We start from the raw sequence: 19,689 nt of genomic DNA, 5'->3' as shown, positions 1-19,689 counted from the left end.
ACTGGAAGGAGAGTAGGGAACCATCATCTTCAAGGAAGAGATGTGGTCCAATGTGGCCACAGAGTTCATATTTTAACCCCAAATGAATGCAACTCTGGACGGAAATAAATATTGTGACATTGCCGAAGCTTATTGAAACGACGACACAGCAAATGCCGTAATCAAAGCTAAAGGCGGTCCAACGAATTATTATTGTGTGTGACTTTTTTTTTTGGACAGGCAGTGTATTTTAAAGATATTTTTCCATTATTCACGACAGGGGCCTGGATCCCATTTAAAAAAACACTGCTATTCAGAAACTTATGTAAAACACATTGCACTGGGAGGAAAATGCTGAAACAGAGACTACAGTGCATCCCAAAAAAAATATTGATTATATCAGAATGAAACAGTCACAACATTTCAAAGACATGGGCAAACAGCTACATGTTTAGAAAAAAATTGCATTTCTGACATTACACTAGCCACTATAGTGTCGATATTGACCCAGTTTGTCCCTGTTTGTCTCAGTCCCGCTCCCTCTGCTCCTCCCCACTGCCGGAGCCCAGCCCCTCCCTCACCTCCTCCTCCTCCTCCAGCCCCAGTGAGTGGGGGCCTCAGGCCAGAGACGGCGAGTGGGGGGGTCAGAACCGAGCTCCCAGTCCTGCCCGACCGGGACAGGCGTCACCGCTGCCCTACCAGCACCAGGAGCACCAACCAAGACAGCGTAAGCCTCCGCGCATGAATGAAGTCACACCACTGGACAAAAACACTCTCACAGGACATTTTGCTATTCATTGTCCGCCCGAAGATTTGATAAAAACACAGTTAGATTCAAGATTCAAGATGTTTGTTGTCATATACACAGATGTTAAAAAAAACCATGCAATGAAATTCTCACTCTCATTGCCTCCCTTCACATTACAAAAAGATAGTAAGAATAGGTAAGAGATAAATAGAAGAGACTTAATAGACAGAAAACATTACTGCTGTCATGTCTTAATTAAATGTGAAGCTACAGCTTAGCTTTGGTTTCACATCAGATTAAAGGGATAGTTCAACATTTTGGCAAAATGGGCCATTGGCATAATCCTTTTCTTGGTTTTCCTCATCAAACTCAACGGAACGTTATGAGACTGAGTTGTTTGCGAGGTAAATTCATGCAAAACCGCTTATGCACGTTCCTGTCAAGGGCAGTTTTTCAGCAAGCAGTCTCTGTATTTACCTCTAAAACGGCTCTGTCTCGTAACGTTCTGTTATTATCTCATAGCGTGGTGAATGTGCAGGTCACAACTTGTCCACCAGAGCGTTTTGGAGTTGTTGTATTGTGTATTTGATGAGTTTGATGCAGGAAACCAAGAAATCCCATGAGCCTCCGTAGCGTAGCTCTGAGCAGCTCACGGCTCTGCCCCGCTGTTCTAAAAACAGCTTGCACGGACAATTAAAGGTAACGAACCTACTGCTATGACTATAGCGATTATGGCAATGGGCCAATTTCCCAAAATGTTGAACTATCCCTTTAAATTTGTCCTTTTTAAACGTGACTGATGATTCAACAACTCAGGACAATCACACCTGTTCCCCTCAGTGCACCTGTCCAGAGGGCCCAGTCCCATTTCCCTCAGCACACAGGAGGCCTGGCCGGTGGCGGCGGCCATTACCGAGTATATCAACGCCTACTTCAAAGGCGGACAGCACAACCGGTGAGTGGGATGCTGCTTTTTTTGCAGGAAGAATAAAGTTGTGGTGTCTTCTTTCTTTGTTGTTACCGACTTCTGTTCTATTGTGAGCCTTGTTGTTGCTTCTCTCTCTCTCTCAGCTGTCTGGTGAAGATCACAGGCGACCTGACCATGTCGTTCCCAGCAGGCATCACCAGGATTTTCACAGCCAACCCCAACGTTCCCGTTCTCAGCTTCCGGCTGGTCAACATCTCGAGGATCGATCACTTCCTGCCCAATCAAAAGCTGCTCTACAGGTCGACTCTCAACCGTTGTCGGCGCCGCGCTGCATCACAAACCTGTTTGTTCCTGTGTTTAAAAAAAAAAATCTTTACCATCCTGTTGTCTCTGTCTGTTTCCATAGTGATCCTTCTCAGAGCGACCCAGACACCAGAGACTTCTGGTTCAACATGCAGGCTCTGCAGATCTACCTGCAGAGAGAAGCTGAACTCAACCCTCAGGCCTCGTACTACAACGTCGGCCTGTTAAAGTATCAGGTCAGAGTTTAACCAACAGATTCTTCGTCCTTCTCATTATAATCTCATTTTCCCTCTGGTAACTTTGATGGTGTAAATCAGAAGAGTTTATTTGTTTATTTGTTTATTGACCATTCTTCCTGGGGTCCGTTTAAAGACAAACAACTTAAAATCACAAGATAATCAAAATAGTCACATAAAATATACACAAAATATACACTATCAACAACAATCCCTTTTTAATTAGTGCAACAAACAGGATAAAAACCTTTAAAATTGCCTAGCTTATTAAAAGCAGGTAATAAGTTGCTCAAAATATGATTTCTTTATTCTTGACACCTTTCCTGGGTGTCTTTTTGCGTGCTTGATTTACTATCAATACCAATAAGATAAAGAGGGAGCCTGTTACAACATAATACTGTATTTTTAAGTATATTTGGCTTAATGAACATATAATAGCAACACTTTGTTTTACAGGTCTGTGATTTCTGAATAATTTCATAACAATTTGCAAATTTCCTGCCAAGATAAATTAAATTATGTTGTAACTGTGCATTGCAAAGTGAATTATCTTAATTTACTATTCATTTATTACAGGAAGTTTTATTATTCATATCTTTATAATTCTCTGTGGACAGATTTTACATTTCCACCTGTTCACCTGACTTCCTCTGTGCAGGTGTCCTCTCAGGACCCGGGTCGAGCTCCTCTCCTGCTGTCGGCCGAGTGCCAGCGGAGCGGCACGGTGACCCGAGTGTCCCTGGACTACCACTGCTGCCCGGCCACGGCGCCCTCCACCCAGCTCACCGCCGTCCAGGTGCTGCTGCCGCTGGACCACACCGCCACCGACCTGCAGTGTCAGCCGCCGGCCTCCTGGTGAGTCACCTGTGACCAGTGTGTTTAAATTCTACATTTTAATGAGGAGGATTTTTGTGAGGCTCAAATAAAACCGCGTAGTTAAGTTGAATAGTTAATTATTCAGCTTTGTATATTATATCAGATCGTTGGACGGAAACTAACTATTGATGTCCAAATGACTGGAGAGCAGATCAAACCTCACTGACTATTTATTGCCTTTGTGTAGATATAAAGAAATCTGCATCTTAATGTCACTAAATGCAGTTTTGGACAGTTTAAATGAAAGTTTAGAATAAGGAAGATTCAATTAAACAAAGTGCACAGTCTTGTTATTTTAATTAGGAGTTAGATGACAAAACTGTAAAATTGCTTAGCTTCAGTTTAGACTTAATCACTGTAAATTGGCTAAACTAACAGGATTACATTTGAGTGGTGTGTAGTATATTGCTAATCTCACTAAATTACAGGTGAAAAAATGATTTAACAACTTAATAAATTAATGAATGTTGATATGTTGAAACAAGATTGATCATGATGATGTGCAGTACAGACATATGTGTTTGCCCTAGAAGTCATTTTACAGAAATGGTCGAAACACTGGTCAGAAATATACCAATTAGATATTTTTATCTAAATGTTAAGTAGGTTATATTTTCTCATATCATCATTGTTGTTCTCATGAAGCCAAACGAACCAAACCATCTCTACTGAGATAAAGTGTCAAACAAGTCATGGCAACCTTCAGTCCCAGTATTATTTTCCGACATTTCGAAAAGAAAAAGTGCAGATAATCGATAACAAATGTTTCACTAACAGAGTTGAGCTCTCCCCCTTTATTTTTTTCTTTTATATATGCTGCTTGTAAACTCGTCGTCCCTGTAAATGAGGGAAACCTCAGTGACCAACGAGTTAAAATAAAGGTTTAAATAAATAAATAAATATGTAGGTAAATGTTGAAATGATTTATTCTCAAAGTCATCTGTGAAGCAAAAGTACCAAACCAATCTGTTGTTTTTCTGTTTAACATCACTGTGCATTTAATGAGCAGACAAAATGTTCCCTGTGTTTGACATTTTATAAACTAAATAATGGACAACAGGACTTTTAAAGGAAGTCACAGGGTGGGGATGAAGGAGCAGGTCACTCCTCGCTGACTTTTTTTTTTTTTTTTGTTATCTGCCTGGACAGGAACACTGAAGAGAGACGGCTGCTGTGGAAACTCCCCAACCTCTCCCCGACCAATCACAGCAAAGGTCAGAGCTCTGCAGCTTTAACGCTTCGACGCTTGTTGTTGTTGTTGTTGAAGCAACTTTTTAATAAGAAAACAGACACACACATACACACACACACACACACACACACACACACACCACCAGCAGCAGCAGCAGCAGCTCCACATTTATCTGCCCGACAGCTTCGGCTTGTGTTGTGTTTTCTCTCTCATCAGCAGCCATTGTTCAAATTAGTCCCAGGATTTCCTTCATCACCGACTTCACAGGCTCCACATTGTGTCAGACAAATGTCGAAATGAGCATAATTAAGCGTTGCGTTAAGAGATCCTACTGAGCGCTCCACATCCTTCTCTTTTCAAACAGCTGAAATCTGAAGGTGGATCATTTCCTTTCTAACGGAGGCATTAACATCTGAACGTGGCAGCTGCTCTCATCAGCCAGCCGGGTCGAGGTGAACGAAACTAGACAGCCGTGAAATATTCCCCCTTTTATTTTGTGTCAAGTTGATTGTTGCTCATATTTCCTGACCTTAATGGGGGCTCAGATAAGAGGCGGCGCGTCTCGAGACGATTTTAACGGCTCTAATTCAAGAGAAAAAAAAGAAAAGGCCTAAAATTAAATCACCTCTGTGCTTCTTTTGTGTGAGACGCCCACATTTCTTTCTTTTTATTTTTCATTTAATGATATATTATTACCGTGGTGTGAAGCTACGTGGCTGGAGAACAGAGGGAAAGGAGACTATTCATAGCCGTCAGTGATGGATGAGATGTTAAAGCCTGAGAAGGTTTATAGTTGGAGGAGTCCTCTGGTTTATGAGCCGGTGACAAAGGCACCGCAGAGTCACTGTAACGCCTCCCTGTCCCTCTGAGATACTGTTTGTACCATTTGTTATATAATACTAAAATGCTAAATATGCAGCTTTTATATAATGAATAATGTCTGAAACAGTGGTAATTTATTTATTTTACTCGACATCTTGTAAACGAAGGCAGGCGCGTTGGAGAAAGTGTTTCTGGGATTAATGATGCAGACGTTCAAGTCGTGCAGTTGTTCATCCTCCTGTTTTGAGTGTGTGATAAGTCACAGAAACATGAACTAACTCAGGAGTAATTATATTATTCTGCATGAGGCGTGAGTGATAACTAGGTTTAAACACCCCCTTTAAAACACTGCTGTCTAACTGTTATATCTATAGAGCAATAATGAATCAGTTACAGTTTATAAAGTCAGCATAGATCAGTGTAAAACATGGACAGGTTCTGTAGCGACACCCTTGCCCATAAAGTTGGAATAATAATTTTGTTTTCGGACACATTCCTCTTTTTATTCCTATTTATTCACATCAGTAATCACCTTTGACACCTTTGGTGTAATGATTACATACCGAGTCCCAGTTACCCAGGTGAAACCAATTCATGCTTGTGGACAGTGTGCCATGACATCTTAAAGCATTGATCCATAACGGGGGTGACCATACTCAATATTGGCATTGGTAATATTGGACATTCTTATGCATGAAATCCCCCTCGAATGTGTTTTTCGGTTAAACTGACCAAACAAAACCCTCAATCATATTGTTCAATACCCCCAATTTGGTTTAAGCCTGGATAAAGAGTTTGCAATAGTTTATATAGGTTTAATTTTCACAATGATGTATTGGTAAGAGATTGATCACAGAAGTTTTGAGAAGATATATACTTTATCTATCAAGAAATAAATAAATCACATTGTCACAATAATTTCATGAGAAGAGGTAAAAAAGAAAAGAAAAAACAAATATTCCAACTTTATGGGCAACAGCGTATTTAGAAACACAATTTATATCTAATAGATATCTAAAAAATACTATTTTGTCTTGTGGTTTCCAGTTTTTGTCTGACGAGCCCTCACAGCGCTTCAGTCTCTGGATTTATTGGTTTAGTGTTCTCACTGCAGAAAAACACTCAACGACTGTGCAAAATCCAATACGAGACATAAAATCCTGGATTTCTCGGTGTTTGGGCTTCGTCTCAAGTTGTTCAGCCAAGGTTGCATTCAAACTAACTTGTAGAAGTTGGACCTGTCGACCGTTCCTCTGTTGTTTTGTAGCTGTCTGCTGACGTCACGTCATTAGAAACGCACTGTGTGGTGATGGAGAGTCACAGCTGGAGACTGAGCCTGTTGTAGCTGGAGGGTTACCGTGGTAATAAATACACTCACGATCAACATCACAACAGTCTGATATTATCTAAGCATCATTTCTTTCCTTTAATGAGTCGAGCTGCTCCTCCGTCTCTCCCTGTTCCCTTGGAGAACAAGTACAACAACTACAAACCACCACATCGGTGCTCAGTGGGATCAAGTTGGTATTTGTTTGAAAGACTTTTGTGCATTTATTGATAGTTTATATACATTTTCAAAAATGTAGGACGTAATGATAACAAAACGACAAACACAATCATCTTCAAACAGATGTTGACACTAAATTACATCTCAAGACAAGATCCATTAGCAGCTCTTGATCATATCAGACAGTTTCCTCAGCACTGAATGTGTGAATTTCCACTTTTCTGAGCTCATTAACTCATGTTCACAAGCGCACAGGTGTGTGTGTGTGTGTGTGTGTGTGTGAAGCGTTATAGGACTAAAGAAGTAATTACCTGTCCCTGTTGGAAAAGATGTTTTATTTGTAGGGATGTCACGATTACTTGTTTTCACAACAACAGATGTGCGCCCAAAGTAAAGGTAAATGCACAGATACTGGTCCATTTACCTTACGTAACATTGAATTGGTAGTAATTTAAATGTTAGCGTGTCATTTCTAATTAAAAGAAATGATTAAATTAAATTAAACTTAAACATTTGGTATGGATGACAATTCATGACTTGAACATTTCAAACACTCATAATCGGTCCTATATTAATAGATACCTAAAATATTTTGTGTAAATAATTAGTCATGTAGTAAGCATATTTTCTCTATATTTGATTTTACACATTCATAGTGTTGTGAAAGTAACATAATTACTGTGATACTAATCGTAATACCACAATTATTTCTCTGAAAATAATCGTACCAAGAAAATCTATAATCGTGACATCCTTATTTATTTATTTCTCATCACACACTCAGCTTCTTCTTTCAGGGAGATGTCACTGTGTCCATCGTCATCGTCGTCTCTCTGTGTCTCTGCTGTGAACTCATCTGTGTTTTTTTTATATCTGTGTCTCTGCCGGTCGGTGGGTCGGTGGCGTCCCAGGCTCCGGGACGCTGTGCGCCAGCTGGCAGTGCCTGGAGGTCCCCCGTGGCCCCCCACCCAGCCTGGCGGTCCAGTTTGTGGGCTCCGGGGCCTCGCTGTCGGGCATGGACGTGGAGCTGGTGGGCAGCCGCTACCGCATGTCGCTGGTCAAGAAGAGATTTGCCACAGGTGACCATGTGAACACACACACACTCGCAGTTTAAAATGGAGTCTGACCGTTTGAATGATGATTAATGACCTGAGCAGTGGTTGTTATTAAAAATCTTGATTATCACTGACGACCTCGCACAGTGGTGCAAGTCATATTAAACTGACTACTGCTGGAATAATCACACAATTCAATTTAATTGATTAGTCAAGTGGCATTAAGTTAAATGTCCTAATTCTGATTATAGATTAATCATTTAGGTTATTATTAATCAAGAGAAAGGTCCAAACTTCAGTTTTTTTCTGTTTTGTTAGACTTTTTGGAAAGTTGGTCATATAAGAGATTTATTTATTTATTTGTTGTTGTTATCATGATTATCATTATTATTATACAACTGTTGGGTCTCCAGTTCCCACAAGAAGAAGAAGAACAGGGGCAACAAATCGACCAAAATGCTTTGACTGAACTTAGACTTTATGATTTAAGCCTTTTTTTCCCTAATAGTTATTATTAACGACTTATTTTCTGTCCTAACTGTGAAGTTCAAAAGTGAGAAACCAGGAACATTGGTTTACCAACCTTTTTAGCTATATCCTTCAAAAAAAAAAAACAGTAAGGATTTGTTTTTAATAATAATAATAATTCAATAAGTCGGTTACATCTTATTAAATCGGGTGTAAAGTTTTGTAAACAGATTCACCAGTGATGAAAATAACATAAAGACTTAATTGTTACATGTTGGAATCTAATTACTCAGGAGATTCATCAGCATGTTGCTTAAATGTTCCTGAAATCTTCCTTTAAAGATGTTGACAAACAGTAAGCTGTGAAAACAGAAGTGTAGCAGCAGACACGTCCTCCATGTGTGGTTGTTTTGTTCAGTTTCACTCGTTGATAAAGTTGTTGGAAGGTTTTGCACTCGAGTTGTTTTAAACATTTATTTTTAGCGATACATTAAATCTTTTTTTTTCCATTCATGTGTTTGATCTCTCTCACAGGGAAGTACATGGCGGGCTGCTCCTTGTGAATCGGACAACTTTGCACTTTTTCAGCTTCTGAGTCGAGAGCCGGAGAAACGACTGGTGGTGAGGAGGAGGCTCCTTCACTCAGACGTTCGGCCTTGAGGGACAATGTGCACTTACTTCTGACGGTGTCCTGCTGTTTAACGACCAAGCCTTTTCTTCTTCTTCTTCTCCACTAATTTAACGTGTGTGTTGTACACTCAGTCGTTCTGCCTTTTCCAGGAGGGAAAGTCTTTTTCTATTGAATCTCCTCTGTTCCACTTTGTGTTCTGTGTGCCTTTTGTAGGTAGAGACTGCAAAAACTAAGCTAGATGTCAGAAACTTTTCTTGAATTGCAGGAGGAAGGAAGTATTGTGTGAATAAAAAAAAAAAGTTACGCATAATTACTGTGTTGCCATGGAAACTAGGATTTTTAAATTGTGTAAATACTGTATCCCGATGGATTGAACGAGTCATTTGTGAGCAAAGATCTTCTACCAAACCTGAGGGGGAAAACGAACTGTTTGTAAATCTGCTGTTTGTTCCAATTAGGTTTTGTGATGTTGATATTTGATAAAAAAGAAGAAAAATAATAATAAATGTGCTCAATCAAAAGAAAACTTTGGTTTACACCAATTTATTACACATTGTGACCAAGTACAAAATACAGCTGAACTATGCAGTTTATTACAGACCATCATCTGTCCTTGTGCTAGTTAAAGTGTAGTCAAGAACAGGTTTAAAAATACACAAAAATAAGGGTTCAGTATACTTGTAAGAAGAACCAAATCTAGTTCAATAAAAAATAATCCTCCGCCGAAAATCTAGAACAGCCTTACAAAACATTACAAAGTACACATAGAAATAACTTTTTTTTCCCCAAAGCACTTGAAGGCAAATGACTGTAACAGGCACAAGTTACAAAAAGCCTTAAATAATCAAGCTCAAGGATTCTCGTCGCTACAACAAAATCATCTGAGGGGGAAAACCGAGAGACGGGAAGAATAAATCAACCAAACAAACCAGTTTCAACACAAAGCTGATGTCAATCAAAACAGAACAGTTCATATAAATAGAAATTTCCTTTGTGACAGTTGAGTAGATTCCTCGGGCGCAGTAAGAACTGGAGTTCACACATTGAACAAGGGCTGAAGCTATCGATCATTTCTGTAATCGAGTATTCTATCGATTTTTTCATCAATTAATCAAGTGAAGTCTTTCGCCTTATTAAATATCAACCGTAAAAATGAGGAAAATGACAAAAAAAAGACACGTCTCTGAAAATTAACAGTCAATTATTGTGATGTACTCATGTGATTAATAAATATCTGTATAATATTTGTACATTTTAGACCTCAAATGTTGCTACTCGACTGATATTTTTGATGTCATCACTGTGTAGCAAGGGGGTGTGTGTGTGAGTCTGAGTCATGGAAGAGGAGTGTATGTTCTCGTGTGTTAGGTTAACAATTAGGCGACATGAATTTCTGTCTTCTTTTCTGTTGTTTCTTGGCTTTGCTCCATCTCACCTATGATCGCAGCATTGAATTCTGGGAACGTCGTGAGACACAGAAGTGTAATTAAATTAAGCTTCGATTCAAGAAAAAAAAAAATCGCCTCAATCATTTTTTTGTAATAGAGTTGTTCAAATTACTAATCATTTCAGCCCTACATTGAACAATTGAGCTTGGAAAACAAATTTATCACACACACACACCACTTTATTCAATTACACATCAAAGCATTTTCCTCAGATACAATGTGAGGAGAGAGATTAGGCAAAGACCGAAGGCCACAGAGCACAAACTTTCTACATCATATAAAGATATATATATAATTTATTATGGACAAATCCCCAAATAACGCACTGTATTCTTCTCTAATCTAATTTAAACAGAACATAAGACTTTTATCTGAGTAACAGCATGAGGTTAAAGTATCTGAAGTCGGGGAGCATGTGCCGGCTCAGATGCCAACGACATCCTCTACTTGTGTAAGGATTTTGGTTTTACAGGTCCAAAGCTCTAACTGGTTTTGATAAATCTTAGAAGAAAATTTATCACCACTTTTTTTTCTTTTCAAATGAGGAAACAAGGCTCAATGAGACCGACCAGATTAAATAACTTTAGATTTAAACATCCCATCTCCATCAAGCTGATCGTTCTGGATTTTGTTCCCTAACATGTTGAGTCGCTGCACTGGGACTTGAATGGTTGAATGAATCCAAACAGTTCACAAAGGGACGATCGCAGGGTTGATATCAGTTGGAGGAAATATTGAACTATTTACATGAGAGGAAACCGGAGCGGGGGAACACAAACCGTGGCTACATTTTTATTTTTTATTTTATTTTTTTTCTTTAAATACTTGCCTCATGTCATCTGAGCCAAACGGAGCACAGCATAGAAATCTATTGAGGTAAACAAACCAACATCGTACACAGCCAAGGTAAGAGACTGTTCCCTGCCTTCCTGACTGCTGTGAGACTACGAGGCCCTCCTGCCTGACAGACAGAGCCGTGACTGAGGCTAAGCTGGTGGGGAACGACTGAGGGAAAGGTCCTTTGGGTCAGCAGGTTGCATGTTCATCGTTTTTCTAGGTTTTTTTTGTTTTTTTCCCATGTTTGCCGCGAGCTGCAGCAGAGGCAACGAGGAGTAACACACCTACATCTAAATCAATGTTAAAGGTGCTTTGAATGTCTTGAGGTTTGGAGAGACGATACATTCATACTGCGGTAGAGGCACAGCTGAGGGACAGATAGAGACATCTGTAGTGGTGGTTTCAAAGTTAGCAATCTAAGGCACTCAAATGACACTATGGCACAGCTAGTTAAAATCTGAACAAAAAAACAAACAAAAAAAGAAGAATCACATAAACACCATACACCGTCACTCAAAAGTTACACATCCATTGAAAAAAGGTACTGCACAAAGTCGTTCACAGTTGCAACAAAAACGGAAAGAAAAATCAGACCTGTGTTACACCCCTGTGAGTAAAAAATAAAAAGACGTGAGCTTCCTGGGAGAAAGATCAAGTCTTTCTTAATGCTAGTGAAGGGGAGGACTGACATTGCTACTCTCTTCTCTATGTACATTGCACACACTGACTGCAGAACGTCGGCCCGACAGCCACTTATGTCCTCAGGAGGCGCCAAAAGCCACTTTAGGGTCACCTTTTTCTTTTTTAGGGCGAGGTGCCCGATCCCCGTGGCTTTCAGTCGGCACCCGATGGGACGGGACTCACATCTCCTGCAGAGGGTGGCTCATCTCAATCCTCTCTCTCTTTACAGCCGGTTCGGTCGGGCCTCTGGATGCATCGGCGTCACTTCCCAGGTCGCTCATCTCATCAGAGAAGGACGCGTCTAATCGCAAAGAGAGGGAGAGGTGTGTTAAAGTCGAAAACAGCCAAAGAATCTGATGTGCTAGAATAAAAAACCTTCTAACGTCAAATATTAGATATCAGTAGCCAAAACAATCAATTTTTTTTTACCTAAAGTGTTTAAATAACACTGTCTGACTCACAATTGACAATGTCTGACTCACAATTGACAATTTCTAAGCAAAAAAGCATCAAAATTGATGCAGCAGAACTAGAGATCGTCCTTTCTGGTACCTACATTATCCACCATGCAACTCTAGGAGTGGCTAATGTGGCAGAGATGAAGTGTTAACTACAGAGGTAACATCTTCTCTCACACTCTTTAAAGATTTGATCAGTGTAGTTCCTCTTTCAGCAGCGGTGTTAGACATAACTGGGGGACTCTGGGTAAGAAAACGCAGCAAATCCACAGAAAACACCCAAACCAACAACGTGTCAGTCTGTCTTTAAACTTTAAACTTTGGCCCTGTCTGTGACTTTCAGCCAAACCCACCGGTTCTGTCTGTAGACACAAATATTTACAACTCGGTCTCAAATACATAGGTTCATCTTAGGAAGGAACAACCACCACGGCTGTGTAGATGGTAATTAAGGAACATGTCATACGGTGGAACAATGTGTCTCATTGATGTGTTTTAATAGTTTGGACAAAAATGGAGCTACGTATAATAATAATAATATACAGTGTGAGTCTTTGAATACTCTATTACTCACTGCTTAGATCATCATCGGATAGATTTGGTCTTTTGTGGTATTTTTGACAAGAAGAGAAATATAATGTTGCATAGCTCATCTTTACCCATCTTTTGTTTTGTTTAGCATTTATATTATGAGAGGAGTTATTTACTGTAAACTAACAAAAAGTCATTTGTAGGCAACGTCACTGATATAAAACCTAGCACTGAAAATAAAAGAGTCTTACCTTTTTCCATGAGTGATGGCATCATAGAGCTCAGGTCACTGAACTGTAATTCAAGAGATAACGGTGTTTTAGTCAAAGAGACTCATTTAAATATAATTTTCATCAGCACAGTGTCCCTCTCTCTCTCTTACCTCCCCCATGACGGCAATAGGCGTCTCTCCAGTGGCCTGAGCCACACGATGCTCCACCAGGTAAAACATGTACTCGTCATACAGGAGACGGATCAGATGGAAAGAGCCAAAACTGGCTGCACTGCGCAGAGTGAGGTCTCTGATCACCATGGAGCTACAGGAAGGAGATAAACAGAAAATAAGTAATAATAATCTATATTTATGGTGCGTTCCAACCTGTAACTTGTGTTTTTCCGACCCGTGAACTTGTACTAGTTCGATCTTACGGGTTTGACTGCTGTTCTAGTGCATTTTCACGGGTAACAGGTCAGAAAAACATGAGTTACGGGTTGCCTGGAACGCTACAAAGAACACAGCATTTATATAGATAATAATAATGATCTGAATGTGTCATACAGTCATGATAATGTCTATAGCCCAAAGAGTACTGTAAAAACTAGGCGCGTGCAGGGGAACTGTTCCCATGTTACCTGTAGAAAGACCACTTGAGCAGGAACTGGCGAGCAGCTTTGGGGAAACTCGGGCTGCCCTGATGGGGCTTCAGGACCTGAGAGACCACGTTGTCCAGCCAGGTGGCCCACTGATCCAGAGAGCTCTGCTGCTGCAGGGTGACCTTAAAGTCCTGCTCCAGACGCTGGACAACACTCTCGTCACACTGACACACCCACGAAGCCTGCTCCTGTTAGACACAACAACAACAACAACAACAACAACAACAACGGTGAGAGGCAGAAATCTCAAAGTGGACTCAAGCCTCTGATCTTTATTACATGAAATGAAATGAATTTACCTGGACGTTAGCGAAGTCCACCCGGTTGAGGTCTGAGAGCATCTGGTTGATCTGGGAGGTGTTTTGGAGGACGGCGCGAGCTGCCTGGGCCAGGTGGTTCAGACTGGTGTAACGTCTCAGAGTCTGGGCAAACGCACTGACCACTGCCACCTACACAACATAACACAATGGAGCAAAGGCACACCTTAATGTTTTCATGCTTTTTAATATCACTGAGGTGAGACTTCAATCAAACCAGGTCAGATCTCTTCCTGTTGTAACTTCTGGACAAGAAAGACTTAGTGTCCCTCATGATATAGGACAGAGGTCGTCTAGATCTCACACATGCCATCACATTCACTGCAATTTTAAACCAGAATGTATCTTATTTTATAAACGCAAATGAAAGTGCATCCACACGGCCTTATAAAGTAACCTAACAGACTCAGTTATAAACCGTCTAAGACTTCATTGCTATTTAATCCATACAAAACATGTGCTCACACAATTTAACAGACTTGCGGGTCAGAGTTTTCCTTGTTACCTTGGTGCGGATAATCTCTTGGGGAAAGCTGGTCATGGCGTTAGTCAGCCAGCCCTCCAGACTCTTGGCAAAGTTACGAATGGCCTGAGTGAGAGTGCCTGAAGACAGAGAGGAGCCTGGATTACAAACTGACTTCACTACATCAGAGTTGTGTAAACTCAGCTGAGAAGATTCAAGTACAGAGAAACCACCGACACCCCATGATAGTAAAGCTTGGTGCTGCTGATTGTGTTGAAGATATAAAGGTACTGAGGATTTGATATTTCATCACTGATCTGACAATTTTAAAAGTAATTCTTTAAGCAAAAATTATGAAAAAAAAATCATGGTTTCAACTTAAATGTGTTATAGTTTTCTTAGTCCTCTGAGATAATAAACAGAATATCTTTGTGTATTGGATGAAACAACTTGCATTTACAGACCAGACAATTATCTGGTTGATAAAAAATGATAATGAAAGTACTCATTAATTACAGTCCTACACTTTGTCTACATAATTTGTCTCTCAGTGGTAGTACTGACTGGGAACAGGGCGCAGGACATCAGGGATGAGGATCTCCACCAGAGCCTGGTAGAGGATGTGATCACAGCTCCTCATCCATAGTCTGATAGGTTCGTATTTACACAGAGCCACCAGCTTTTCTCTGGGAATCACACCTTCCAGATCATCGTCGCTACACACAGAACAAACAAAGAAAATATAAATGTAAATAATACCAGCAGACAGTAAAAAAAAAACTGACTCAGTAGCTTTGTATTCAGCGATGAACCCGCCTGGCTCCTCCTGTTATGTTTGGACTGACCTGCTGGCGATGGTGGTGTTTCCGTCGCTAGATGGCAGTGTTGAATACCAAAAGGTCTGCCAGAGTTTCTCAATGTAGTGGAACTGGAGGTTCATCACCACATCCAAAGTAGCCTGCAGGAGAGCGGCAAAGGAGGAAGGAGGGGGAGGGAAGAGAGGAGGGAAAAAGAGAGGGAGGAGAGGAGAGGAGAGGAGGTGGGGGACAAAACATACAGAGCTGAACCATGGCAACCAGACACACAACAAAGTTTCTACAGGCAGGCAGGCAGCCTCTCACTCACTCCAGGCCCTCCTGGTTAGACAATGAGCCAGCTTAACACAGCTCCCTGCACATTAATCATCAGGAGGATCCTAAAGGCCACGTTTAGGCTTCCTCTGGAGGTTTTTTTTTTTTTTTTCTTGAGTTGATTTCACTCCCTTTTTTTCCTGTCTTGGTTGCCTTTATGAAGCAGATTAGTCTGGTAGATTAATGCATGCATTTGCCTGGTTTTAGTGGCGAGGCGCTGACCTGAACTAACCCATGCGACTTCCTCTTTCCTGTTCATATGTATGAGGCTCTTTGAAAGCAGAGTACACAAGTGAACACAACAAGAACACAGAGGAAGCAGTGGCAAGCTAGCGCTCTTACGTTTTGACAGCAGTTTTTCGGGGTCGACTCGTCACATGTTCCCCAAAAAGAGAGCGATCAAACAAACCCCTGAAACTCAACGCAAATATAAGAAAACAGCTCTGCAGAAGTTACTGCGACCATTCATCAGGCCACAGGAAACGTCTGCCTGACTCAACATGACGCAGAGACCAAACTCTTTATGTTTTTGGCGTCTAACAGTCCCGTATATCTCTACGTTCGAGTCCACCGAGTGTTAACAGTATGATTCACTCCGTGCCCGGAGATTCTCTTCTTTCTCTATCTGGCAGGACATGCACTTGCCGCTGGATCTTATTACACAGCAGTGTAGGCTTCAATCACATGATATGTTTTTGCTTCCTCTCCAGCCGTCGCCATGGCAACCTTGTTTACGGTTGCCCCCAGCAACAGGTCAAACACAGAACTCCAAAACAAAAAGGAGAATTCCCCAGCCCCTCTAAACAAGAGCGTTTTGCCCCCACAGTTTTTTCGCTGCACAGGAAAAACAGCATGCCTTAAAAAAAAAAAGAAAAGAAAAAGAAAGAAAGAAAGTGTGAAGGAGAAATAACACGTGTTCACATGCACATTCACAGACAGACGAGTGCCTGCAGCAGAGATTCCCAAATCTTAACCCTTCACTTCTGTCCACACACATCAAATACAGCATTTTATTAAACACCTACTTATCTATGCTTCAACGCTGATATATTGTTGTTACTTTGACGTTAATAAATCTGGTTAGAGCCCAGCTTAAAAAAACAGACTTGAGAGTTTGAAAGTAAAAAAAGAAATTAGATATTTTTATGTCTAGGCCTTAATTTATCCTGTAGCTAAAAGTGCTGTCGATAAAAGTCCTGGCCAAAGTGTTAACAGGTCAGTGTTGGCTCACGTAATAAAAAAAAAAAAAAAAAAAGGTGAAAAAGAAAAGTGAAATGCATCAATATTAAACACGCAGGGGCAACGAGAGCTGTGAGACTGACAGAAATGCGCTGGCAGACAAAGACAGGAGCCCATGTGCCTGTCCACAGACAAGGCAACACAAAGGCCCATGGGGAGGCCACCACAAAGACACCAAGATGTCCACCCAGCTCGCTGAAAGGTTAATTGGCATGTCTTGAAAGCTGCACAGAGATGAAAAGACGGCTGGAACAAAGGGAGCGTGGTGAGGCTGGACAAGGGGAGGGCAGGGATAATATGATAAAGCCAGAGCTTCACTGCTTTAATCACAGCCTCTCTCCTGCCTGAAAGCCCCCAAATTTTAATGTCTAGGGAGGGAGGGAGGTAGGGGGGTTATTCCATCTCAAATTCATTGTCCCACCATGAAACTATGAAATCTATGAAATGTCATTACGTAACACACCGCTCCTCCATAGATCTTTTTTTTTTTCATTTTCCCCGTGCAGCTTTGACTGAGGGATAAAACTGGTGGTGGTAATCTTTATTTCAGAAACAAGTTCAACAATGTATTAGTTTTTCATCCAATACTTGTTGAACAGCAAACTTTGTTTTTGTTTTTTTGCACAAGCCCGCTGTGGCCTTAAAATAAAGTCTCACGGTAAGTAGAAAAAAAAAAGACTTATTTTCTGAAATAGCTGAACTTTAAGCAAATGTTTCTCAAACAGGTGTTGCTTCTCTTTGGGACTATTTTCAGCAGCAGATTAACATACACTTTGCACCCTAGTGTGTGTACATGTATATAGCAGCAGGATGCTGTATGTGGGTTTGCCCCTAAGTAAACAACAGTGCCAGTGATCATGGTAATGAAGAAACAAATGTCCACCAGTGTAACTGTTGTGACTCACTGATGAAAATGGAGACATAAAGATAATATTCATACTTCATAGTATCAATAGATTATTTTTACTCTAGTGATAACAACAGTAATATAGAATATCAACAGACTGTTTTGACAAATATTAAGCAATTCAATATAGGAAGGGTATCCATCAGCAGGTCAACAGTTAAATATGAGATAATTAAGTGTTTATTAAAAGCAGAATGCATTATCAGAGGCATTACGATTTCATTAGTCCATGGATATTTTTATAGTGTCCTTATTTCAACCCTGTTCAGGACTAGTGCATATGTCATAAAACATGTGTTATTTATGATAGGCAGAATGTAAAACTGTATTTTTTTTGTTTTCCTATGAAACAAACACAAATGCTTGAGATGCACTTGTTTAACTTACGATTACAAGTCTCTGCTGATGTTCCAGTAAATAACAACATACCACTGTTGATATATGGCAAATGTAAAGAAAAGAACTCCAGGGAGAGATGGCCGATGTGTTTATCTCTTGCATACACATCTGTCTGTTACGGATGTTTGCTAATGTGTGTTTAGAAGTGGCAACATGATTTGTTTAACATAGCAGGGCTTATTGACCCCAAGGAAGGGAAATGATACCTAGAGTTTTGCAATAGGTTGAAGTAGACCAACAGCCAGGAGGCAGAGACACATGATGAGTTCATCTGTGAGGTCTCACTGTGGGGAACTACAAAGGAGCCAGACCACTCCTCAAAATTTCTATATCACTTCAAACCTTCCTGAGGCAGAGAAATATGTATCAACAGAGTAGTAGTGCTGTGATGTGACCCACCTCACAGTGGTCTCTGTAGAGCGTCTGCAGCTTTTTGATATCATTCATGTTGATGCGCTCTGGCAGAGGCTGAGTGCCCAAGTCCGGAGTGGGAAATGGAGGCAAAGTGTGGGACGTATCTGCATAAAGCAAAAACGTAGACAGGTGTCATTCATAACACACACACACACAAAGGCTCATGGACTTTGGAACCATATGAAAACTGTATAGGAAGTTTATATAGTGTAGGTAAACATAGAAACACGCACGCTATTATTGTAACATCAAACAATCCCATCTGACATTCATTATGAAAATGTGTGCTTTGTGATTACATTGGTGAAAAATGACTAAAACCACACAAAAGCAGAACATATAGTCCTGGATACATGGCTGAGGTGGCAGACAACCAGCTCCTGTTCTTCTTACCTATGTACTGCTGGTGGTGTTGGCTCTGAGCAGCCACCGACTGCTCTGGAGTGCTGTTACAGTGCTGAGAGCTCCCACACAGGCTGTCAGACATGCCATCCACCTTCTGTAGAGGTTTGAACCTATACGGAGAATACAGGGCAGGACATGTATGCATGTTAGCAGAGTTTTTGAAGAATTTAGAGGGAAATAAGAATCTGGTTTTGAGGAATAGGGGTATGCGGGTTTCCATTCCAAAGAAAAACATAAATAACCATAACAGAAAAGGGCAAGGGAGAGAGTGAAAGAGAGGCAATAGGGAAGGATATTGAGGACAAGATACAAGCAGTAGAAGACTGGCAATGAAAGTAAAAGCAGCTGTCACAGGGTAAATGTAATTTTAAAAAATCTGATTTACATATAAACTTAAATTAGGAAAGAAAAAGGAAAAACAAAATGGCACAGGATGAGTGGAAAATTAGTTTAAGTTGTCACAAATGTGTCAGAGAGCAAGGCGAGGGGAAAAGGAACATCACAAGAAGAGATACGGTAGCTGACCTCTGTTTCTGGTGGACAGGCTGCTGCCTCATGGCCATGTACTGAGTGTCCTCCTGCAGCCGGTTGAGCGGCGAGTCTGGCTTCACCCGGATGCCATAGTAATGATACTTAGAATTGCCTCTGGTGGATTTAGTGTGGAAAAAAACAGAAACCAGTCAAGAGAAGAAGAGTTGCCATCAGTGTAATCACTATCATTATCCTCTTCCATCAGTAAGTCTCCCATGCCTATAAGCATCATCATACTTGTCACATCTATAATAGTAACACGATTACTGTTATCAGCATCTTCAGCACTGGCAACAACTTCTTCCTGTTTG

At 40.7% G+C, this 19,689-nt stretch overlaps 2 protein-coding genes across 5 annotated transcripts in view; one reads left to right on the top strand and one right to left on the bottom strand.

Moving 5' to 3' along the window:
• fcho1 (FCH and mu domain containing endocytic adaptor 1) overlaps positions 1–8,930 on the top strand; it is a 70,531-nt gene extending 61,601 nt beyond the window's left edge. Inside the window, exons 20-27 of the mRNA XM_085774827.1 lie at positions 511–706; positions 1,568–1,682; positions 1,799–1,954; positions 2,062–2,194; positions 2,853–3,049; positions 4,220–4,284; positions 7,503–7,670; positions 8,649–8,930. Coding sequence (XP_085630953.1) covers positions 511–706; positions 1,568–1,682; positions 1,799–1,954; positions 2,062–2,194; positions 2,853–3,049; positions 4,220–4,284; positions 7,503–7,670; positions 8,649–8,677 — 1,059 coding nt within the window. The 3' untranslated portion in view covers positions 8,678–8,930. The remainder of the gene's footprint in view (positions 1–510; positions 707–1,567; positions 1,683–1,798; positions 1,955–2,061; positions 2,195–2,852; positions 3,050–4,219; positions 4,285–7,502; positions 7,671–8,648) is intronic.
• A 2,739-nt stretch (positions 8,931–11,669) lies between these two features.
• Positions 11,670–19,689, bottom strand: part of rfx2 (regulatory factor X, 2 (influences HLA class II expression)) — a 32,381-nt gene continuing 24,361 nt past the window's right edge. For all 4 annotated transcript variants that reach the window (XM_085774831.1, XM_085774828.1, XM_085774829.1 and 1 more), the window contains 11 exons: positions 19,373–19,492; positions 18,836–18,957; positions 18,428–18,546; positions 15,199–15,311; positions 14,918–15,069; positions 14,396–14,493; positions 13,873–14,022; positions 13,553–13,761; positions 13,083–13,236; positions 12,952–12,994; positions 11,670–12,012 (listed from right to left, as the gene is read on the bottom strand). In XM_085774831.1, coding sequence (XP_085630957.1) covers positions 11,891–12,012; positions 12,952–12,994; positions 13,083–13,236; positions 13,553–13,761; positions 13,873–14,022; positions 14,396–14,493; positions 14,918–15,069; positions 15,199–15,311; positions 18,428–18,546; positions 18,836–18,957; positions 19,373–19,492 — 1,402 coding nt within the window. In that variant the 3' untranslated portion in view covers positions 11,670–11,890. The remainder of the gene's footprint in view (positions 12,013–12,951; positions 12,995–13,082; positions 13,237–13,552; positions 13,762–13,872; positions 14,023–14,395; positions 14,494–14,917; positions 15,070–15,198; positions 15,312–18,427; positions 18,547–18,835; positions 18,958–19,372; positions 19,493–19,689) is intronic.

The sequence above is a fragment of the Trachurus japonicus genome, chromosome 4 (assembly GCF_045865225.1).
Source record: "Trachurus japonicus isolate A0001 chromosome 4, Traja_1.0".
NCBI lineage: Eukaryota > Metazoa > Chordata > Actinopteri > Carangiformes > Carangidae > Trachurus > Trachurus japonicus.
Note: the sequence above shows the minus strand (reverse complement) of the source record. Positions and strands in the feature narration are given on the sequence as shown.